The 19,503-nt window shown below is 36.0% G+C and overlaps 1 protein-coding gene across 1 annotated transcript; it reads right to left on the reverse strand.

Moving 5' to 3' along the window:
• Positions 1 to 8,126: 8,126 nt before the first annotated feature.
• CXCL8 (C-X-C motif chemokine ligand 8) lies at positions 8,127 to 17,779 on the reverse strand. Its single transcript, XM_010594142.3, has 4 exons — positions 17,619 to 17,779; positions 16,575 to 16,710; positions 16,013 to 16,111; positions 8,127 to 15,594 (listed from the first exon to the last, which is right to left on the reverse strand). Exons 1-4 carry the CDS (start codon positions 17,680 to 17,682, stop codon positions 15,576 to 15,578), a joined length of 318 nt encoding a protein of 105 aa, XP_010592444.1. The 5' UTR covers positions 17,683 to 17,779; the 3' UTR covers positions 8,127 to 15,575.
• Between the last annotated feature and the right edge of the window lie 1,724 nt (positions 17,780 to 19,503).

Here is a 19,503-nt window from a genome sequence, read left to right on the forward strand (position 1 = left end):
GAGTCCTGGGGCAGATTCTGGACTCTTACAAAGCTTGGAACACAGTGCTTAGGTCAAGTTGAAGCAGATCCCCAAGTTCAAGAGGGCCACACCTGGTATTTAGGTTACAAGGATTACAATTTCTGTACTCAATTCTTACTTAGAATTGAAAGTTGTCTATGAGGACTCAGAGTTGCACAGCAGTTTGCGAATACTTTTGGTTATAGTGCATTTGACTTTTCCTATTGTGACTATTTTTTAACCAATATTTAAAGAAAGTAGCTGTAGATTACTTACTGATATATTGCCCAAAGTTCCCAGCACAGAGATTAATAAGTGTTTGTTCATAAATTCTTATAAAATTAAATTAATAAGCCAAGCAAAATTCTCTGATGTAATGGAGAGACTGTTGATTTGCCAGAAGGCCTCAGCCTAAACCCTAGTTCAAGGTGACCTTAGGCAAGTCTCTTAAATTTTCTGAATTTTAGAATTAGCAATTGCCAAGTGGGACAATATTACCTGTCTCAAATTGTACTTAAATGAAAATATATGAGGTAAAATATCCGTTAAATAACAGACAAGATTGCAGTATGTAATATATACATTTTATTGCCAGGCTTTTGAAATTCCTAAGTCTTTTATAAGTGAAATTTGGCAGGGTGAGGATTATCTTCCTTAAATTTAGAATGATCACTTTGCTTAATTTTATATGGCCCAGTGGCATATGTGAAAAAAGTTTCCATGAATCCTTTGTGTGAGGTTTTAATTATAGTTTTTAGCATGTCTATATAAAATTTATAGTGGCAACAGTCTATCTCAGAATGAAGAAATAACTATAAATGTACATAGCTCTTTTTCTATGTAAAGTGAAACATAAATATCACTACCTTTCAGAATAAATTAGTTTTTTTATGCTGAAAGTAAGAAAAAATTATATGAAAAGTATCTGCCACTAACTGTAGTAATATAGCCTTTGTATAAAATATCTGGCATTATCCACTCAACAATTTCAAAATTCAAAAATAATTTTCCTGTTGCCTCCTTAAGCTTCTAGAGAAATATAGCAAGGATGGAAATTGGTCAGCATTGCAGAATCGGGGAATTTTAGAGGCCTCATGATGGTTGTTGCACCATGAAGTTAGGAAATGGTACATCTCAAGCCCGATTCATAACAGTAAATTTTGTTTGAATCTTTATATAAGTTAAAATCCTGTCTTAAGAGCAATACTTTTCCTCAACTCTCCTCCACAGCATAGAAACCTACATCCAGCGGGGCTTATCAGGAGAGATAGAAAAGAATGTGCCTCTTCAGAGGGCTTGTTCAATAATTGTATCTTTTTCTTAGGAGCTCTTGGTCGTTGTATCATAAAACAACCATCCATGATCAAGGGAACAATCCCCAGATGGATCCGAGACCTGATTGCATTTTGACTCCAAATTTTTGCTTCCACATAAATATATGTTTTTCCCAAAGCGTAGGCCATCAGATAACATAAATCATGCAGATCAGATCTACCCCGTCTATCCAGTTTGTCGTACTGTGGTGGCTTATGTGTTGCTATGATCCTGGAAGCTATGCTACTAGCATTTCAAATACCAGCAGGGTCACCCATGGTGGACAAATTTCAGTGGAGCTTCCAGGCTGAAACAGACAAGGAAGAAAGGCCTGTCAATGTACTTCTGAAAATTAGCCAATGAAAACCCTATGAGTCAGAATATTCTCTAAGATTTTGACTCACTTACCTTGTATGCATCATCAGGAGGGATCAATCCCTGGAGAAAGACATCACGTTTGGTAAAGTAGAGGGCCAGTGAAGGTGAGGGAAACCCTCAATGAGATGGATTGACACAATGGCCACAACATGGACTCAAACACGCCAAGGATCATGAAGACGGCACAAGACTGGGCAATGTTTTATTATATTATATATGGAGCCACCACAAGTAACAGTGACTCAATGGCAAACAACAACAGATCAAACTGGGGAAATATCTAACATTACAAAATTTTTAATGTAACAGGGAATGCAGATGACTCTATATATAAGAAGATGTAGGATTTTTAGAGTTGCATAAAAGTGTGAAGAAACACAGATAGGGAAGTTGTGAATTCAGATTAATGCTTCCTGAGTTGGGAATCTAGTATAAGTTATCCAGATTCCACTGACTATTCCTAACCTATATCTGCCCAACATACAACCCTTCCCGAGTATACAACAACAACACCATCTCTCTGACTCAGGCTGCCAAGTTCCTTGTTTTTAAGGCTAAATCGAAGGTCTCAAGGATATGTTAGAATTAGGCTGGAGATCATTCTGAATAGCCAGAAGCAGACACAGTACAAAGGACAAGTACAGATAATAGTCAAGGAGAGGAACCAAGGGTCAACACTGCAAACCCAATCTCAGTTATTACATCTAAAGAACAAGTAAGAGAGTCTAGTTAAATGGAAGGAAAATTAATCAGAAGTTGGAGTTGCCAAAACAGAGTATAAAGCAAAAAAAAAAAAATGCTGTAAGTTTCAAGAAGAAAGTCATAAGCAAAGCTAACGTACTAAAGCTCTGGTTTTACTGAATACTGGCCAAGTGTAATTGGGTGATAAGTCCCTAAAAATAAAGTCCTATTAAGTAGAACTTTGTCTCCATATTCTATTCTCAGTGTATTCATATGCAATCTTTCTCCATCCTCATACATCTCTCTTACTATCTTCTGTTTTGGTTTTCTACATCATCACAATTCATAATATACTAGGATTTTTACTGGGATAAGAGGAGGAGGAACAAATTGAGAACAGGTGGAGATCAGATAATGGCTGAGAAGTGCACTTGAGCCCAATGGGTCTGGGGAGAACTTATTTAACTGCAGTGGTGAATCCCAGTTAAGGCCTTTTTGGGTTTACGATAGGATGTCCAAAGTACTTCAGAACCTCAGACAGTAGCATCAGAAGGTTCATTGAAATGAGTAGAGCATAGCAACAGAATTTTTAAGGGATGTTTCAGTTTGTACTGGGAGTGAGGATATGCCCAAATATAGCAGGACTTCTGCCATTAGAGAGAGGAGGTCAAGAAGGATTAAGAACTGTACATAAACCCAGAGGGAGAGATTTCCCAGAACTAGGCAGGTCCAATTAGCCTAGTTAGTGCCTGAGATTAAAGCCTTGGAGAGGACTGAGGTCAATGATACAGTAACCATGGAGAAAACACAGAGTGATGCATGAAGGAAAAAATTCTGTCTTTTGGCTTAGGCCAGCACAGGATATAGATATAAGAAGACATTACTCCAGGGACTAATTAAGAGAAATTGATGGAGAATATGAGTACAGAGCAACACATGGGAGCTCAGCAGGCCTCTGACTAGGGTGCAGGAATCTGCTGCTGAGGGAGTGTGATTGAATGTATTTTTATTTCTACTGCCAGTATTAGCTCAAGGCCTTGAGTAGACTGAACCCTTCAGGCTTGGCCCATCTGTTGAGCCAACTATAGGTAGGTGGGGAAAATATAGTGGGAATGAGGCAGGCAGAAACTAACTTTATTCTTCTGAGTTCTCTTAGTTCCTGTCTCTCTTTTGTTGTATCTCTTTTCAGTTGGACATCGGTAAAATTGAAGTGTAATTTTTCCTTTAAATTGTATTTATTGAGTAGTTTTTTATATGTATTTCTCAACTCTTCACCTTTCCAAGTAAAAAAAAGCTAAAATATATTACTTTTAGCATGTGCAGTCCAGCATTGAATATCCAAGTCTAATGTAAGGGAAGTAGGTGTGACCAGAACCGAAGAATTAATTAAAGGAGGAACACCTGTAGTACCAGATTTTGCTGTGTCAGATTAAAAAAGAGGTGCCCCGAGGGATTAGTTTATCAGTTGATACAGTAGTCCAAATTGGCTGTCAACAAAGTTTGGCTTGGCAAGTTCTGTGTTTTAAGAGAACTTGGATTACGATCCCTCCAGGAAGAGCAAGAATTATCCAGTTCACCATAAGCCCTACCACCACCTGCTGATTGTATCTAGCTGTGTCTTCCCTCAATATTATTGTGGTAGATCCTTGTCATATTTTGAGAAATGCATCTGTAGATTTGGCAAGTCCAATGTACTCTAGTAGCAGATTTCAAGGAAGAGGAGACATTATCGAGATGGGCTTAATGGTAAGGTTGGTCCCATCATTAGCTAAGCGATTGCTCCCCACATACCAGCGTTATAGCCCATGTACCAGGTTCATTATTACTGGCAGAAAATTGAAAATTAGAGATTACTACACGTCAGAGATTTATTTTTTAGTTCCCATATAGCCATAACTTATTACCCTTCACCTGGTTTCATCTATTGTGAACATATTAGTATAGTACATTTGTTACAATTAATAAACCAATACGGATGCATTATTATTAACTAAAGTTCATATTTTATTCAGATTACCTTAGTGTGTACCTAATGTCATTTTTCTGTCCCAGGAACCCATCAAGTATGCCACATTGCATTTAGTCATCATGTCTCCTTAGGCCTCTCTTGGCTGTGACAGTTTTCCAGACTTTTCTTGTTTTAGATGACCTTGAGAGTTTTGAGGAGTACTGCTCATATATTCTGTAGAAAGCCCCTGTTACTGTCAGAAAGTTGGAATTTGGAAACCAGAAAATGGAATTTGTCTGAGGTTTTTCTCATGATTAGACTAGAGTTATGGGTTTTGGGGAGGAAAACCACAGAAGTAATATGTCATCTACATCACATCATATTAAGGGGTGTTGTTGTTAGGTGCTGTTGAGTTAGTTCTGACTCATAGTGACACTATGTACAATAGAATGAAACACTGTTCCGTCCTGCATCATCTTCACAGTCATAGCTATGTTTGAGCCCATTGTTGCAGTTACTGTGTCAGTGCATCTCATTGAAGGTCTTCCTCTTTTTTGCTGATGCTCTACTTTACCAACTGTGATGTCCTTCTCCAGGGACTGGTCTCTCCTGATAACATGTCCAAAGTATATGAGATAAAGTCTTGCCACCCTTGTTTCTAAGGAGCATTCTGGCTGTACTTCTTCCAAAATAGATTTGTTCGTTCTTGTGGCAGTCCATGGTATATTCAATATTCTTCACCATCATCATAATTCAAAAGCATCATTTCTTCTTTGGTCCCCCTTATTCATTGTCCACCTTTCACATACATATGAGGCAATTGAAAATACCACAGTTTGGGTCAGGCATACCTTAGTCTTCAAAGAGTACATCTTTGCTTTTAGCACTTTAAAGAGGTCTTTTGAAGCAGATTTTCCCCGTGCAATGAGTTTTTTGATTTCTTGACTGCTGCTTCCGTAGGTGTTGATTGTGAATCCAAGTAAAATGAAGTTCTTGACAACTCCAATATTTTCTCTGCATATCATGATGTTGCTTATTGGTCCAGTAGTGAGGATTTTTGTTTTCTTTATGTTGAGGCGTAATCCACACTGAAGGCTATATATAGTCTTTGATCTTCAACAGTAAGTGCTTCAAGCCCTCTTCACTTTCAGCAAGCAAGGTGTCATACTCATATCGCAGGTTGTTAATAAGTCTTCCTTCAATTCTGATGCCACTTTCTTCTTCATATAGCCCAGCTTCTCGGATTATTTGCTCAGCATACAGATTGAATAAGTATGGTGAAAGGATACAATCCTGACACGAGCCTTTTCTGATTTTAAACCATGCAGTGTCCCCTTGTTCTGTTGGAATGACTGCCACTTGGTCTATGTACAGGTCCCTCATGAGCACAATTAAGTGTTCTGGAATTCTCATTCTTTGCAATGTTATCTGTGATTTGTTATGATCCACACAGTCTAATGCTTTTGCATGGTCAATAAAACACAGGTAAACATCTTTCTGGTATTCTCTGTTTTCAGCCTAGATTCCATCTGATATCAGCAATGATATCCCTTGTTCCACACCCTCTTCTGAATCCAGCTTGAATTTTTGGTGGTTCCCTGTCAATATACTGCTGCAACCACATATTAAAATTACATACGATGAACATCATTTATCATTGTTAGTGTTGAGCCTGATCACCTGATACTTTTTGTCACATTTCTGCACTGTAGAGTTACCCCTCCTCCATACTGTATTCTTGGAATGTAAGCCACCTATGCACAGTCCACTTACGGGATGGGGAATTATGCTCCACGTCTTTGAAGGCAGAATATCTACATAGATTACTTGAAATTCTTCTACACAAGAGATTCGTCTCTTCTCCCCCAGTTATTTGTTTACTCAGCCATTTAGTTATATCAATAGGGACTTGCAGATATTTACAGATAAATATTATAATATTTATAAATATTACAGATATTTATCCTATGCTTTGAGTACAATCCAACATTACTTTGTTTTGTTCTCTAATTAGCCATTGGGAACTCTTTCAGCCAGCTCCTGTATCGCTGATATAAAAAAAAAAAAAATTTTTTTTTTTTTTTTTAATACACCCCCATTAATCTAGATTTTTTTTCTTCCTTTTTGCACTTCCTTACTTTCTGGCACTACAAGATACTCCAGGCTCATCTTGTATATTTACCGCCCCAGTCCTAGAATCAGCAATTTCTCAAGCAGGCTTGATTCCTTTTATTGGAGAATGGTTTTAGAAATCAAGATTCTGGTGCTAGTTGGAACATCATTGCTTCCAGGCTCAGTCAGCTCACAAAACAAGAGAATGTATGTGTCTATACTAATCCATATATTTGTACTATCTATAATTATTTCTACAAGTAACCATCTGTATCTATACTAAGCTGAATATGAGTTCGTACTGATATCTCTAACTCTAATCCATTACTACATAGATCATTGTACCTCCTCCCCCTGCTTATTTGAAAAGTGCCAATTCTAATATTGAGAAACTTGGCTTCCCCATCAGCCATTCATTTACTTAATTGTTAAATTTCAGTATACATGTATGTTATTGATAGCTGCCATGGAGTCATCCCCCAACTTCTGGCCACCCCAAACACTACAGAACGTAACACTGCCTGGTCCTTCACCATTCTCATGATTAGTTGCAGATCAAACAGTTGTGACCCACAGGGTTTTCATTGGTTGCTTTTCAGAAGTAGAGCTCCAGGCCTTTCTTCCTAGTCCACCTTAGTCTGGAAGCTTCACTGAAATCTGTTCAGTATCACAGCAACACACAAGCCTCCACTGACAGATGGTATATTGGTACATTGACAGATGGCATAAGGTATATTAGCCAGGGATTGAACCTAGGTTTCCCTCGTGGAAGGTGAGAATTTCACATCAATGCCCTCAGTGTGTAAACCAAAACCAAACCAAACCTGCTGCCATTGAGTTGATTCTGATTCATGGTGACCCCATGCGTCACTACTTCTTTACAGAACTAAATTGTCAGGCCTTTCTTCCATGGTGCCATTGGGTGAGTTCACACCACCAACCTTTAGGTTAGTAGCTGAGCACAAACCGTTTTCACCTCCCTGGGACTTTTCCTCAATGTATAGCAGTATCAAAATTGTTAACCTGTACCCCCACATAACACAGATTTTCCAAGAGTCAAAACTTCGAAAGTTAAATCTGCAAATGATAAGGTAGCATACAGTTGTAAAGCAAGCACAACATACTATTCTATTTCCGGTAAAGAGCACACAGAGTACACAGCATTTTTAAATCAGAGTCCATGTGTCTTTGTTCACTATAAAGACAGTAGTCAAGATTTTCAACAATGGGAAAGGATATAGACTAAGCAATCACATACTATATATATATATATATATAATCTATGTAAATGAAATGCAAAAGATACCATCTAAATCCTAATAACCCTATGAAATAGATACTACTAACCCTTATCTCCATTTTCAGATAAGGAAACTGAAATTGAGAATTTTAGTAACGTGGGAGGCCCAAGAGATTTCTTCAGAAAAAATTTAGTGCTGGGATAAGGGGCTTGTATGTAGAAATCAGAGTTCTTTTCACATCAGGCTAAAAAACCAAAACCAAACCTGTTGCCATAGAGTTGATTCCAACTCAAAGCGACCCTACTACCTATAAAACTTACCCACAATATAAGATGGATCAGGAAGGCAGACAAATGAAAGCAATTACTAAGACATTCTTTTCTATTCAGTGTAAAGTATATCATTTCACAAACATTTTTGACCAACTCTAATCCTCATTCGAGCTTTAGAGCTTTTTCTTTTCTTTCTTCCTTTTTTTTTTTTACAGGAGAACCTTGTAAGTATAAAATTTTGTTTAATATCCAGAAATACAATTGTCAATGAAATCAATAATAACAAACTTTCACCTGTTAGAGAAAATTTAGAAATGAGACAGTCAGAAAAACATCTCTGGCATGTACCAGGGACAAATAAAGCAACTGTAGAAAGTTGGTGGGTGGGTTAACTCACATATGTCATAATAAAGCTGCCGGGGACCTGCAGAGACCTTAACAAAAGAAGCAAGTTATCACTTCAGTGACATGTCTGTAGATGTGATTCCTGTAAGAAGAATGTTGGGTGCCTTTGAAAGCATAAATAAAAGGTAAATACAGTTTATCAGCAGAGGTATCTACTTCCCCTAAGCAAATTTTGGCTTTGCTTGGGGGAACACTAAAAATATAAATGGGAAAGGCATTTTGAGCAGCATGAGGTGAGTGGTAGAAGATTTATTGGCAGACATTAGAAAGAATCACATCAGAACACGATTATAACACAAGGTAAGTCATGTCCTTTGAAGTAGAACTGCTTGATACATTAAACGTGTATCTTCAGCCTTAGCAACATGATCTTTTACAAAGCTGTGTTAAAACTTTCTTCTAGATGTGTCTGAAGCAATCTTTGGGTGGAAACTTCTGGGAATATTTTCCCATCATATTATGCTTTTATGTATACCTATCATCTAATGTTAGGAAATAGCAAGAATATTTAATAATATTTATTCAACCCAATTCCTATCTGTGGAAACTTAGGGTAGAAATTTCTCTTTCTTCACTCATTGTAAGAGTTGAGTTCTTTGACCCTTAAGTAACCTTTTGGAGAATGTTGATTGCCCCATCTGTAAATCTTGTAAGAAGGAATTGGCATGGTATTTACTTTGAGAAAGTCCCTATTTGTTGTCTGTGATCTCTGCAAATTCAGCTGATGGTTACCAAACAAGGCAATTGCTGCCTGGCTATCTTTATAAGTGAGTAATGGAGAAATTACTGTTTTCTTACACTCTTTGTTGTTAATGCAGGGTTAGTACATTCTTAAGCAATTTTCTCTTGCGATATTATCACTGCCACAAGCAAAAAGCAAAGTAGTTTTTCATCCTTTCTTTTCAATTTTTCAAACATTGTCTGAATGGCAGAATAAGCATACAGGAGTACCAAAAAAAAAAAAGTTATTTGCCAAAATTTGAGAATAAAAGAGTTTTGCTTGGGTGCCTTCAATTCATGATTCTATTTCTGGGTGTATTTTTAGCAAAAAAAAAAAAAAAACGGGAATAACAAAGATTCCTTGATTTTGTATACTATATGTGCAGTGCATGCGCTATGGTATTTTATAGTTAATGCAATTTTAAGGCAAACACTTTATTATTATCTCCTCAATTTTTTTTCTTTATGTGTATGTGTCTGTATATTTACATTCATGTTTCTCTTTGGTAAAGTTAGACTTATAGTTTAAAAAAAAAATTAATGAATCAAATCCAAATGGTATTAGCTTGCATGTTCAAGTTTGTGTCTAAGTCTATACCAATAAAAACTATATTAAAAAAATTGTATACATAACTTTAATTTCATTGACTCAAAATGAAACAAGGAATTTCAACCCAGCAAATCAATTGGCATCTCCCTCTCTCGCTTTTCCTCTCACATTCTCTATCACTTGCTCTTTCTCACTTTTTTGGCTTGTTTATGTGAAGCCAAATCTCTGATGTGATGCACACAATTGCTTTTTCAATGGAATACATTGCCACCTTACAGACACCAACGATAGAGAGGAGAGTATGGAAGAAATCATTTGGCATATTTTAGAGGTGGCAGAGATGCAATTGAGAAGTAGTTTTTTGTTGTTGTTTTTTCAGTATTCATTATGCAGATTCACCAGATTGGAAGAAAACTCTTCATTTTGCTTGCAGGGTTGAGCACTGATCATTTTTTTAAAGATGTGTATTTAATACATTAAAAGGCTTTTTTAAATAAGGTTTAGAGTTAGCTCTCTGATGATTCAATCTCCAAATGGCACTAAAAACTTCAAGATCAGTCTTTAGGAGTTGTTCCTGTGGTTTCCCACTCCCTCTTAGGAAGATACCCAGGAAGAAGAGTGTTTACAATTCCAAATAAAACTAATTGAAATCCACTAAATGTTTTCAATTCCAAATTTAAGCTTTTTAGAGCAATCCATTATCCATTTAGAGCTTTATTTGTTTAGCACTTGTTCTATTTCATGCCAAACTCTAGTCACACGGAAAATTTTTCAGTTCTCAAATTATGTCATGCTCTTGCCTGCAGATCACTTCCTCCAGTTGCCTAGCCCACTCTTCCCCCACACCCACTTCTTCCCTTTGTGTGGCTAACTCCTACTCATCGTTCAGACTCGAGTTTAGATTTCTCCAGGGAAGCGAAGGCTAGTTAGGTTACATAGCCTTCTGCTACTTGTTTTCAAAGAATTCTCTACCTCTCCTATCAATATTTCATTAAAATTACATATTTGTTATTGTTATATTCAGTAATCTATTAAAAAAATCTATAATGACTGTAAAATGAGAGACTGGAAAGGGAAGGAGGACAAAGGACCTTGAATTTAAAGAGGAGAATAAAACCTAACCAGAACACTACAGAAGAAAAAGTGGCTCTATGACAAGGTCTAAGAAGAAATATAGGTGGGGAAAAAACCCCTCTAGAAAGAAACAAGATGATTCTTGAAATGATACCAGGATTGAACTTCCTGTTGGTTCCTGATTGTGCATCACCCATAAATCTTTTATTATTTCTATCGTGCTACACATTTCTGCGTTAATGTGTATTGAGAATTAGAAAACAGGCTTTGCTTCACACCACAGATGATGTTGACAATAGAAAGAATGGCAGCTGTAGGTATTGAGGGTGACTGTTAGGTGACAGATGACAGAGGAGAAGCAGGCTGCACTGTGGACTAAAAATTTAAAAAAAAAAAAAATTTTTTTTTTTTTAGACTAACAAGTGAGGCAATAAGAGAGGACTCTTCCTCGCTCCAAATGTCCTATAGCATATTCTTTAAGTATTAAAGGCCAAGGTGACCCCTTGGAACTTGGGATCACCTGGATTACCTTTTAGTAAGCTTCATTAACAAAAGTATCTAAGCATATGTCTTCCTTGAAATCTTTAAAAGCCTAATTAATTCAAGAGCTTCCACATAGATTCATTGGTTTTGAAGTAACCTGATAAAGTCACATTTTCTAATTTTTTGCATGCAGGCCAATAGTTCCTTTTTTTTTTTTTTTTTTTAAGTCAACTGGGAAGGAGCTCCCTTGTCTTGATATCTGTTAGGTAAAGCAGCTGACAATAGCAACAAGTCCCACCTTGTCTTCTTTAAAAATACCTTGGATATTCTTGACCCTTTTCATTTCAAACAAATTTTAAAATCAACTTGTCAGGTTACATAAACAGACACTGGGAATGGTATTAGAATTGCACTGAATCTATAAATTAATTGGGGAAGAAGAGATAATTGTTTTATAAAATTTACTTCTAATTCATGCACATGGTATATCTTCCATATATGTTCCTGTTTGTTAAGTACTGTTGGGTCATTTTCGACTCATAGCAACCCCATGTGACAGAGTAGAACTGCTCCTTAGGGTTTTCTAGGCTGTAGTCTTTATAGGAACAGATTGCCAGGTCTTTCTCCATGGAGCCACTGCATGGCTTCAAACTGCCAATCTTTCTTTAAAAAATGATTCAAGTATCTTTAATGACTATAGAATTTTCATGATTTGTTTTGTTCTTGAGTTAGAGTTGTTAAGATATTGTAGGAATTTGCCTAATGATTCTAAGTTTTCAAATTTAATTTGTTAAATTAAGTTAATAATTCTTTACTTTTTTCAATTTTTTGTGTTTTTATCAATTTTTTAAATTTTTAAAACAACCAACTTTTATAAATTTCCTCTGTTGATTTATTAATTAATTTTTACTCACATCTCTTCAGTAACCTCCTTCCATTATTTTGGTCCTTTTTCTTCTTTCCTAATATAAGCATTTAAAACCAAGCTGCAAACCCATTGCTGCCTAATGGATTTTGACTCAGAGTGACCCTATAGGACAGAGTAGAACCCTCGCATAGGGTTTCCAAGAAGTGACTGACTGGTGGATTCTAACGGCCGACCTTTTGGTTAGCAGCCAAACACTTAACCAGTGTGCCACCAAGGCCCCAATATAAGCATTTCAGGTTGAAAATACCATTATAAATGTCGCAGTAGTTGCATGCCACATTGACTAATTTTCTGTTGCTGCTGGAACCAATTATCACAAATTTAGTGGCTTAAACAGCACACATCTATAATCTTACAGTTCTGGAGGTCAGAAGTCCCAGATTCAAGGTATAGGCATGCTGTGTTCTTTCTGAAGGTTCTAGGAGAGATTCCATTTTCTTTTCTAGCGTCTAGATGCCACCTGTATTTCTTGGTTCATAGCCTTTTCCTCACATCACTCCAACCTCTGCTTCCGTGGTTACATCTCGTTCTTTGTCTCTGACCTTCCTGCCTTTCTTTTGTAAAGACCTTTGTGATAAATTTGGGCCTACCCAGGTAATCCAGGATAATATCCCCATCTCAAAATCCTTAATCACATCTGCCGAGTCCTGTTTGCCATGTAAGATAATGTATTCAAAGGTTCCAGGAATTAGGATGTGAACATCTTTGGGGGCCATTATTCTGTCTACATGCTTTGATATGCAATATTTCTATAACTGTGTCCTAAATTTTTTTCTAATTTCCGTTCTTCTTTTCCTTAGATGTACAACTTATTTAGAAGTTAATTGTTTTCCAAACATATGGGCTTTTTTCTTTCTTTTTTTTTTTTTTTTGTCTAGTTGAATTCTAACTTAATTTAAAAATGTTCAGAGAATGTGGTCTGTACTATATCGGTCTTTTGAAATTTGTTGAGGCTTGCTTAATGGCACAGAATGTGGTCAAGTTTTATAAATGTTCTGTGGGCAGGGCCTGCTTCAAAGGCATGTGGCTGTCAGAAAGCCCAGTGCTCACAAGGGCCCCATGTTTGGTTTAAGGCTTTTTTGTCAGAGTGTTGAAATTCCTAATAATTTTTGACCAATGGGTCCCACATTTTCATTTTGCACTGGGCCCTGTGAATTATATAGCTATTCATGTCTGTGGGTACTTACGAAAGAATGTATATATTGAAGTTGTTGGATGATGTGTCATGTATGTCCACTAGGTCAACCTATGGTGCTTACATTTGCTGTATCCATATTGTTTTTGTCTCCTTGAATAATCAATTACTGAGATCTAGGTAAACCTTAAACAGGCATTTTGGAGCTTTTAAGAAGTGGATTTAAAATGCCCAACAGCAATAACATGTGAGCTGGGAGGTAGGTAAATGGGAATCTAAAAATTCTAAGATATTTGTTTTTTGGCTAGAAGTATAAGACTTGGTAAGTTGGGTTTCTTGAAACTATGGATTGTTGTTCTTCATCATTTCTAAAAAGTTTTCCACTATTGTCACTTCAAATATTGTCTCTTACACTTTCCTCTCTATTCTACTTGTAAACATTCAATTAGACTCCTGTTAAACCTTATTCCTCTATCTTCTTTTTCCTATTTACTACCTCTCCTCTATAATATGCATTCTGGGTAAATTTCTTTTGTTCTGTGCTCTAGTTCTCCAACTCTTCAGTTGTGTCTAATCTGCTGTAAAACTCATCCACCGAGTTTTTTATTTTGATTTGTTATATTCTTTAGTTTTAAGAGTTTTGCTTTCAAATATATTTGCTTTTTAATCACATTTTAAACTTCTTTTTTATCTCTTCGAATAAGATACACTTATTTTCAATGTTATGTTTGGTAATTCCAGTATCTGATGTTCTTGTATATCAGATTGGGTTGTCAATTTTTTTTTATGCTAGCTTTTATTCATAGTGACTTGTTTTCTTGTATTTTAGAGGTTTCAAACTCTGAGATCATTATCTTCATAACCTATTGCCAAAACCTATCGACATGGAATTGGTTCCAACTCATAGCAACCATAGGAACTTTATTTATGTTAGATACTTGAGGCACTACCAGCCCAGTAAATACTTTCTGAATGATGAAAAATCTGAAGCCAGTCTTATTAGTCAAGTGGTACACAGGGGGCAGTTGAGAAAATTTCCAACATTCTGTGGAAGAGACTACTATTTATAAGCCACCTCTGGAAAGGAGTTCTGATTTTTCATGTCATGAAAAATGCTAAGGAGAAACATTTACATTTTGTAAATCAAAATATGATTTTAATATGAACAAAGAGATTACCAGTAAGTTGTAAAACTACAAAAGACAAAGACAAACACCTGATGGACTTGACAATGACTTATATTTTTGAAATGTTTTAAAATTACATTTATATTTCCATGCTTTTAAAAAGGTAGAAACAAAATCTCTTTGGGAACACACAAAAGCATGTTAAAGTTAAAAAAAAATAATAATGATTTTGAAAAAACACAATCATCTCAATAAAATCATGACAATCTATTTGTATATAATGAGTAAATTTTGATGAGCAAGAAATTACTACTTATATTGCCTAACGAATTTCTGTTCTTTTGGGGTAGATAGTTCTAACTCAGGATTCTGGTGATCCAACATAGCCCCCCATAGCAAGGTAGGCAGTGACAAGACAAGACCAAGAGTACCAAAAGTAGGACTTAGAGTTAAATTTAAATTTCAGATAAACAATGACATACTTATACTAAAAAATTGTTCATTGTTTATCTAAAATACAAATTTAACCAGGCACTCTGATTTTAATTTAATAAATCTGTCAACCTTAATCAAAAATGCTCTCATATAACATCATAAATATAAATGCACTATAACATAAGTAAACTATTCTATTGACAATGCTTTCTTTCCCATTTTTCCAAATTCATGTACAGATATTACTATATTTGATGCTTAAATAAATATATAAATAATAAATAGGTGAATAAGTTACACTTGAAAATAATTTACACGACCATGAAAAAAGCTTAAAGTGCTTCCATAGGTCCTCACAACATCCCTGTGAGGTAGAATGATAACTGGGTTGATATTTTTTTCCAAGTATAAGACTGAAGAGGAAACCAAGGTACACTTGAACTGGGACTCATGGATACTGGCCACCACTAGGGTTACAAATAAAAATACAGTATTCCCAGCTAAATTTGAATTTAAGATTAACAACAATTTTTTAAAAAATATAAATATGTCCTAGATATTGCATGGGACAGTATACAGGGGACAATTAAAAAAAAAAAAAAAACTATTCATTGTTTTGCTGAAATTCAGATTTAACTGGGCATCCTTTTTTATCTGGCAGTCCTACACCAGACCCACACAATGCATGAAGTATTGAAGTAGTTTTGTTTGAAATTTCATTGACATCTTCATTGAGGTATTCTTGGAAATCATGGAGAACAAAATTTTTTTTTCATGTTTCTTTCTCAGCTCTGAAAATAAAAAATAAAAAATAATTAAAAATCATAATTTTCTAATAAGAAGGGAAGTCTGAGTATTGAAAGTATGTTTTCTTGAGAAATTAATATACTCTTAGATATTCATCTGTTAGAAATGCTCTATATTTTCAATTATAAATAGGGAGAACAGATAATTTATCATCTAAACCAGGACACATCTGAGAATGAGAGACTCTACTAATGATTATGCCAGGACACGAGCTTATGTCCAGACCTTTTTGGACAAATGGAGATATGTGGTCATCCTAGTTATCAGTATTGCTGCTTTTTATTTTATCAAAAAGACAGATATCTAAAAGAAAAGATTTTTAGCAGCAGCATAAAATTTATACGCTGACTTTTAGACTATACGTGTCAAGACAAAAAAAGCATTTAAATAAAAATAACTCACCTCTTCAAAAATACCTGCACAACCTTCTGCACCCACTTTGCTGTGGGGTCCAGGCAGACCTCTTTTCCTTCCTCTCCCTCCTTTGTGACAATTTTCACACTGGAATGAGAGAGAGATGATGAAGATCAATACTTACCACATTTCAGGCATTTCTTTGCCATTCAAAAACATGGAGTCTCGAGTACATACAGAAGATTTAAGTCCAAAGCAACTTTCAGCTACTAGCCATGGAATGTGCCATATTTAAATATGGTTAAGACAAAAAAAAAAATTTTTTTCTGCTTTATATTCCTGGAAACCCTGGTGACCTAGTGGTTAAGAGCTACGGCTGCTAACCAAAAAGTCGGCAGTTCAAATCTACCAGGCACTCCTTGGAAACTTATGGGGCAGTTCTCCTCTGCCCTGTGGGGTCGCTATGAGTTGGAATTGACTGGATGGCAACGGGTTTTTTTGTTTTGTTTTGTTTTACATTCCTAGCACCTAGGGCTTTGTTGGATATTTCTCCTTTCTCCATTCTAGGTGTGCTAAAGCGAATTATCTAATCACTTATGAAAGTACTTACATGATTTCTGAATTTGGACAGTGTGGGCCACTCTCGATCACTCTCAGTTCTTTGATATATTTGGGATGGAAAGGTGTTGAGTGCGTCTTTATACACTGGCATCGAAGTTCTGAAGCCACCATTGGCAAAACTGCAGCTGTGAAACAAAAAAAACAAGGATTGGTTTCATCAAAGGTTGCAGCTCTGAATGCTACCCCCTCTTTCCAATATGATTACTTGGGGACTGTGAAAAACATATGTTTCACAAATCCATTCCTGAAACTGAAAGCTTGATATTCTCCTAGCCCCTGACCTCAATTGTTTTCTTTGTTTTAAAAACAATCATGACTGAAATCATTGAACGACTTTCTACATAAAATTTGGGAATTGTTTTTGTTGACATCGTTTTTATTCCACTTGGTATTGCATAATCCTCTGTGATACCATAATGCTATTTTTAGTAGGCAAACTAAAAATCACCAACAGAGACATGCCCTCAGAAAGAATTAATAGTAATGTATCTATGAATTACACAGATGTGTCTTGTATTTTAGTAAAATCCTTAATGCTAAAAGAAAAAATATAGAAACTATAAGCCATAAACATTTTAAACTACATTTGTTTCATAAGAGGAATCCCAAGAAGATCTACAATTTGTCAGGGCATCTTTAAATCAAACAGAAATTGGTAGTTGTCACAGCCTTGTCAATAAAATACTGAGTGGAGTGAAATTATCTGAGATACCTCGCCCAATAATAATAGATAATATGGGTAACTGTGATGCTCAATAGGATATACTATAAATTAAAGATTTATGTTACATATATGCATACTACGGAGTCTGAATAATAGAAGTAGAACACCTACTTTAATCAAAGTTGACACTTTACTACACATCATAAAGATACAGCCTAAATAATTAAAACTTCAACTTAACATTAAATGACTACAAAGATTTTCTTTACCTGAATCAAAAGGATGTTTGTTGTCAAAGCATTAAGGATGGCCTTGCTATCAGAGCATTTAGACAGAGGAAAACTCTGTAGATCAGAAAGATATGCTTACCTTTGCAGAGAGCTGCAGAAAGCACAAGAGCTGCCAAGAGAACAAAAACCAGCTTGGAAGACATGTTGGCAGGAGCTCGTTACTTTCCGGTTTCTCACTGCCTCTTGTCCTAGACACTTGTGTGCTCTGCTGTCCCTGAGGACTTGTGCTGGCTGAAGTGCTCTGTTGGCTTTTTATATTGTCACAACACCGAGCACATGTGCATCCTCATCCTTGTATTATGTCAGAGGAAATTCCTCAATATGCAACCAGACCTGAGTCATCACACTTCCCTACTCTCTTATTAAATTTTCAGCACGATTGAAGTTTTATTTGAACACTAAAATAACACTATTAATTTCAATAAGCATATTTTTAAATATACAAGCTTTCCAGTTTGATAAGTCATTATCAATTGTATTCCTTTTTATTTATAGATAACTTTATCATAGTACTATGTGGCCGACAAAGTGGCAGCTGTTAGAGTGAGGTCATTTATGATTTTTTTTTGTGTGTGGTCTTGTTGTTTCTTTTGGTAAATTAGATTGGCTGTAATGATAATCCAGTAAACCACTTTTATTGGGTACATAATTTATGATAAGTTCTTTTCTAAGCGTTTTAAAGAGTTTCCAGGAACTGTTATTACTGCTTTCAACTTTTTAGAAGATTTATTTTTCTGACATATGTTAACAGAATGAAAGATAACACTTGCTACACATAGAAATAATTTAGTCCCATAAATATTTATTACCTGCTGATCCCATTCTGCCCAGAGCAAAGGAGAAAGAAGGAAACACGTAAGGGAAATATTTGTCCAAATGACTAATGGACCACAAGAACCACAGCCTACACCAGCCTGAGCCCAGAAGAACTAAATGGTACCTGGTTACCACCACCGATTGCCTAACAGGGATCACAGTAGAGGGTCCTGGGCAGAGCGCAAGAAAAATGTAGAACAAAATTCAAATTCACACACACACACACACACACACGCACAAAGATCAGACTTACTGGTCTGACAGAGACTAGAAGAACCCCCGACACTATGGCCCCTGAACACCCTTTTGACTCAGGACTGAAGCCACTCCTGAAATTCACTCTTCACCGAAACATTAGACAGGTCTATAAAACAAACAATAACACATATGATTATGAGACCAAAAGGGCAACACCTGCCCAAAAGCAATGATGAGAAGACAGGAAGGAGAAGAAAAAATGGACGAATGAAAACAGCAAACTGGGGTGTGGAAGAGAAGAATGTTGACACATCTCAGGGACTGCAACCAAGGTCGCAAAACAATTTGTGTATAAATTGTTTAATGAGAAACGAATTTGCTCTGTAAACTTTTACCTAAAGCACAATTAAAAAAAAAATTAAGTAACTTTCTGAGTAATGTGTTAGATCTACAGGTGGGTAAGACTAAGTACTTGCTCTCAAAGAGTTTGAGCTATCAGAAGAAGAAAGCCATATAATGACCTGACTGTGTTACAGAGTAGACATGTGCTACTAAAATATTAATCCCAACCCAGGGCATAAGGGCAGAATCAATTTGAAGAGGTTGTTGAAAGACGGGAGGACTTCGGTAAAGGGAGATGAAGGGGAACAGCACATTCCAGGTAGGAACACTGTTCAAGGACACTCAAATGGTAGAGCCAAGGTATGTTTATGGCCCAGGAAATGGTGTACTGGGGCTACTTGGTTGGGATAGGAATGAGATGGTAGCTAATGGAAAGGTAAGTAATGTGTTATTAGTGGAAAGAGCATTTGGATTCAAATCCTGGATCAGCACCTAATATTTGTGTGCCTTATCAACTTTCTGAGTTTCTGTTTCTATATCTATGAAATGGGTTTGATAGCACCCACCTATCTCATAAAGCAAATATGCATACACTTCCTAATATAAAT

Source organism: Loxodonta africana, chromosome 5 (genome assembly GCF_030014295.1).
Source record: "Loxodonta africana isolate mLoxAfr1 chromosome 5, mLoxAfr1.hap2, whole genome shotgun sequence".
Lineage (NCBI taxonomy): Eukaryota > Metazoa > Chordata > Mammalia > Proboscidea > Elephantidae > Loxodonta > Loxodonta africana.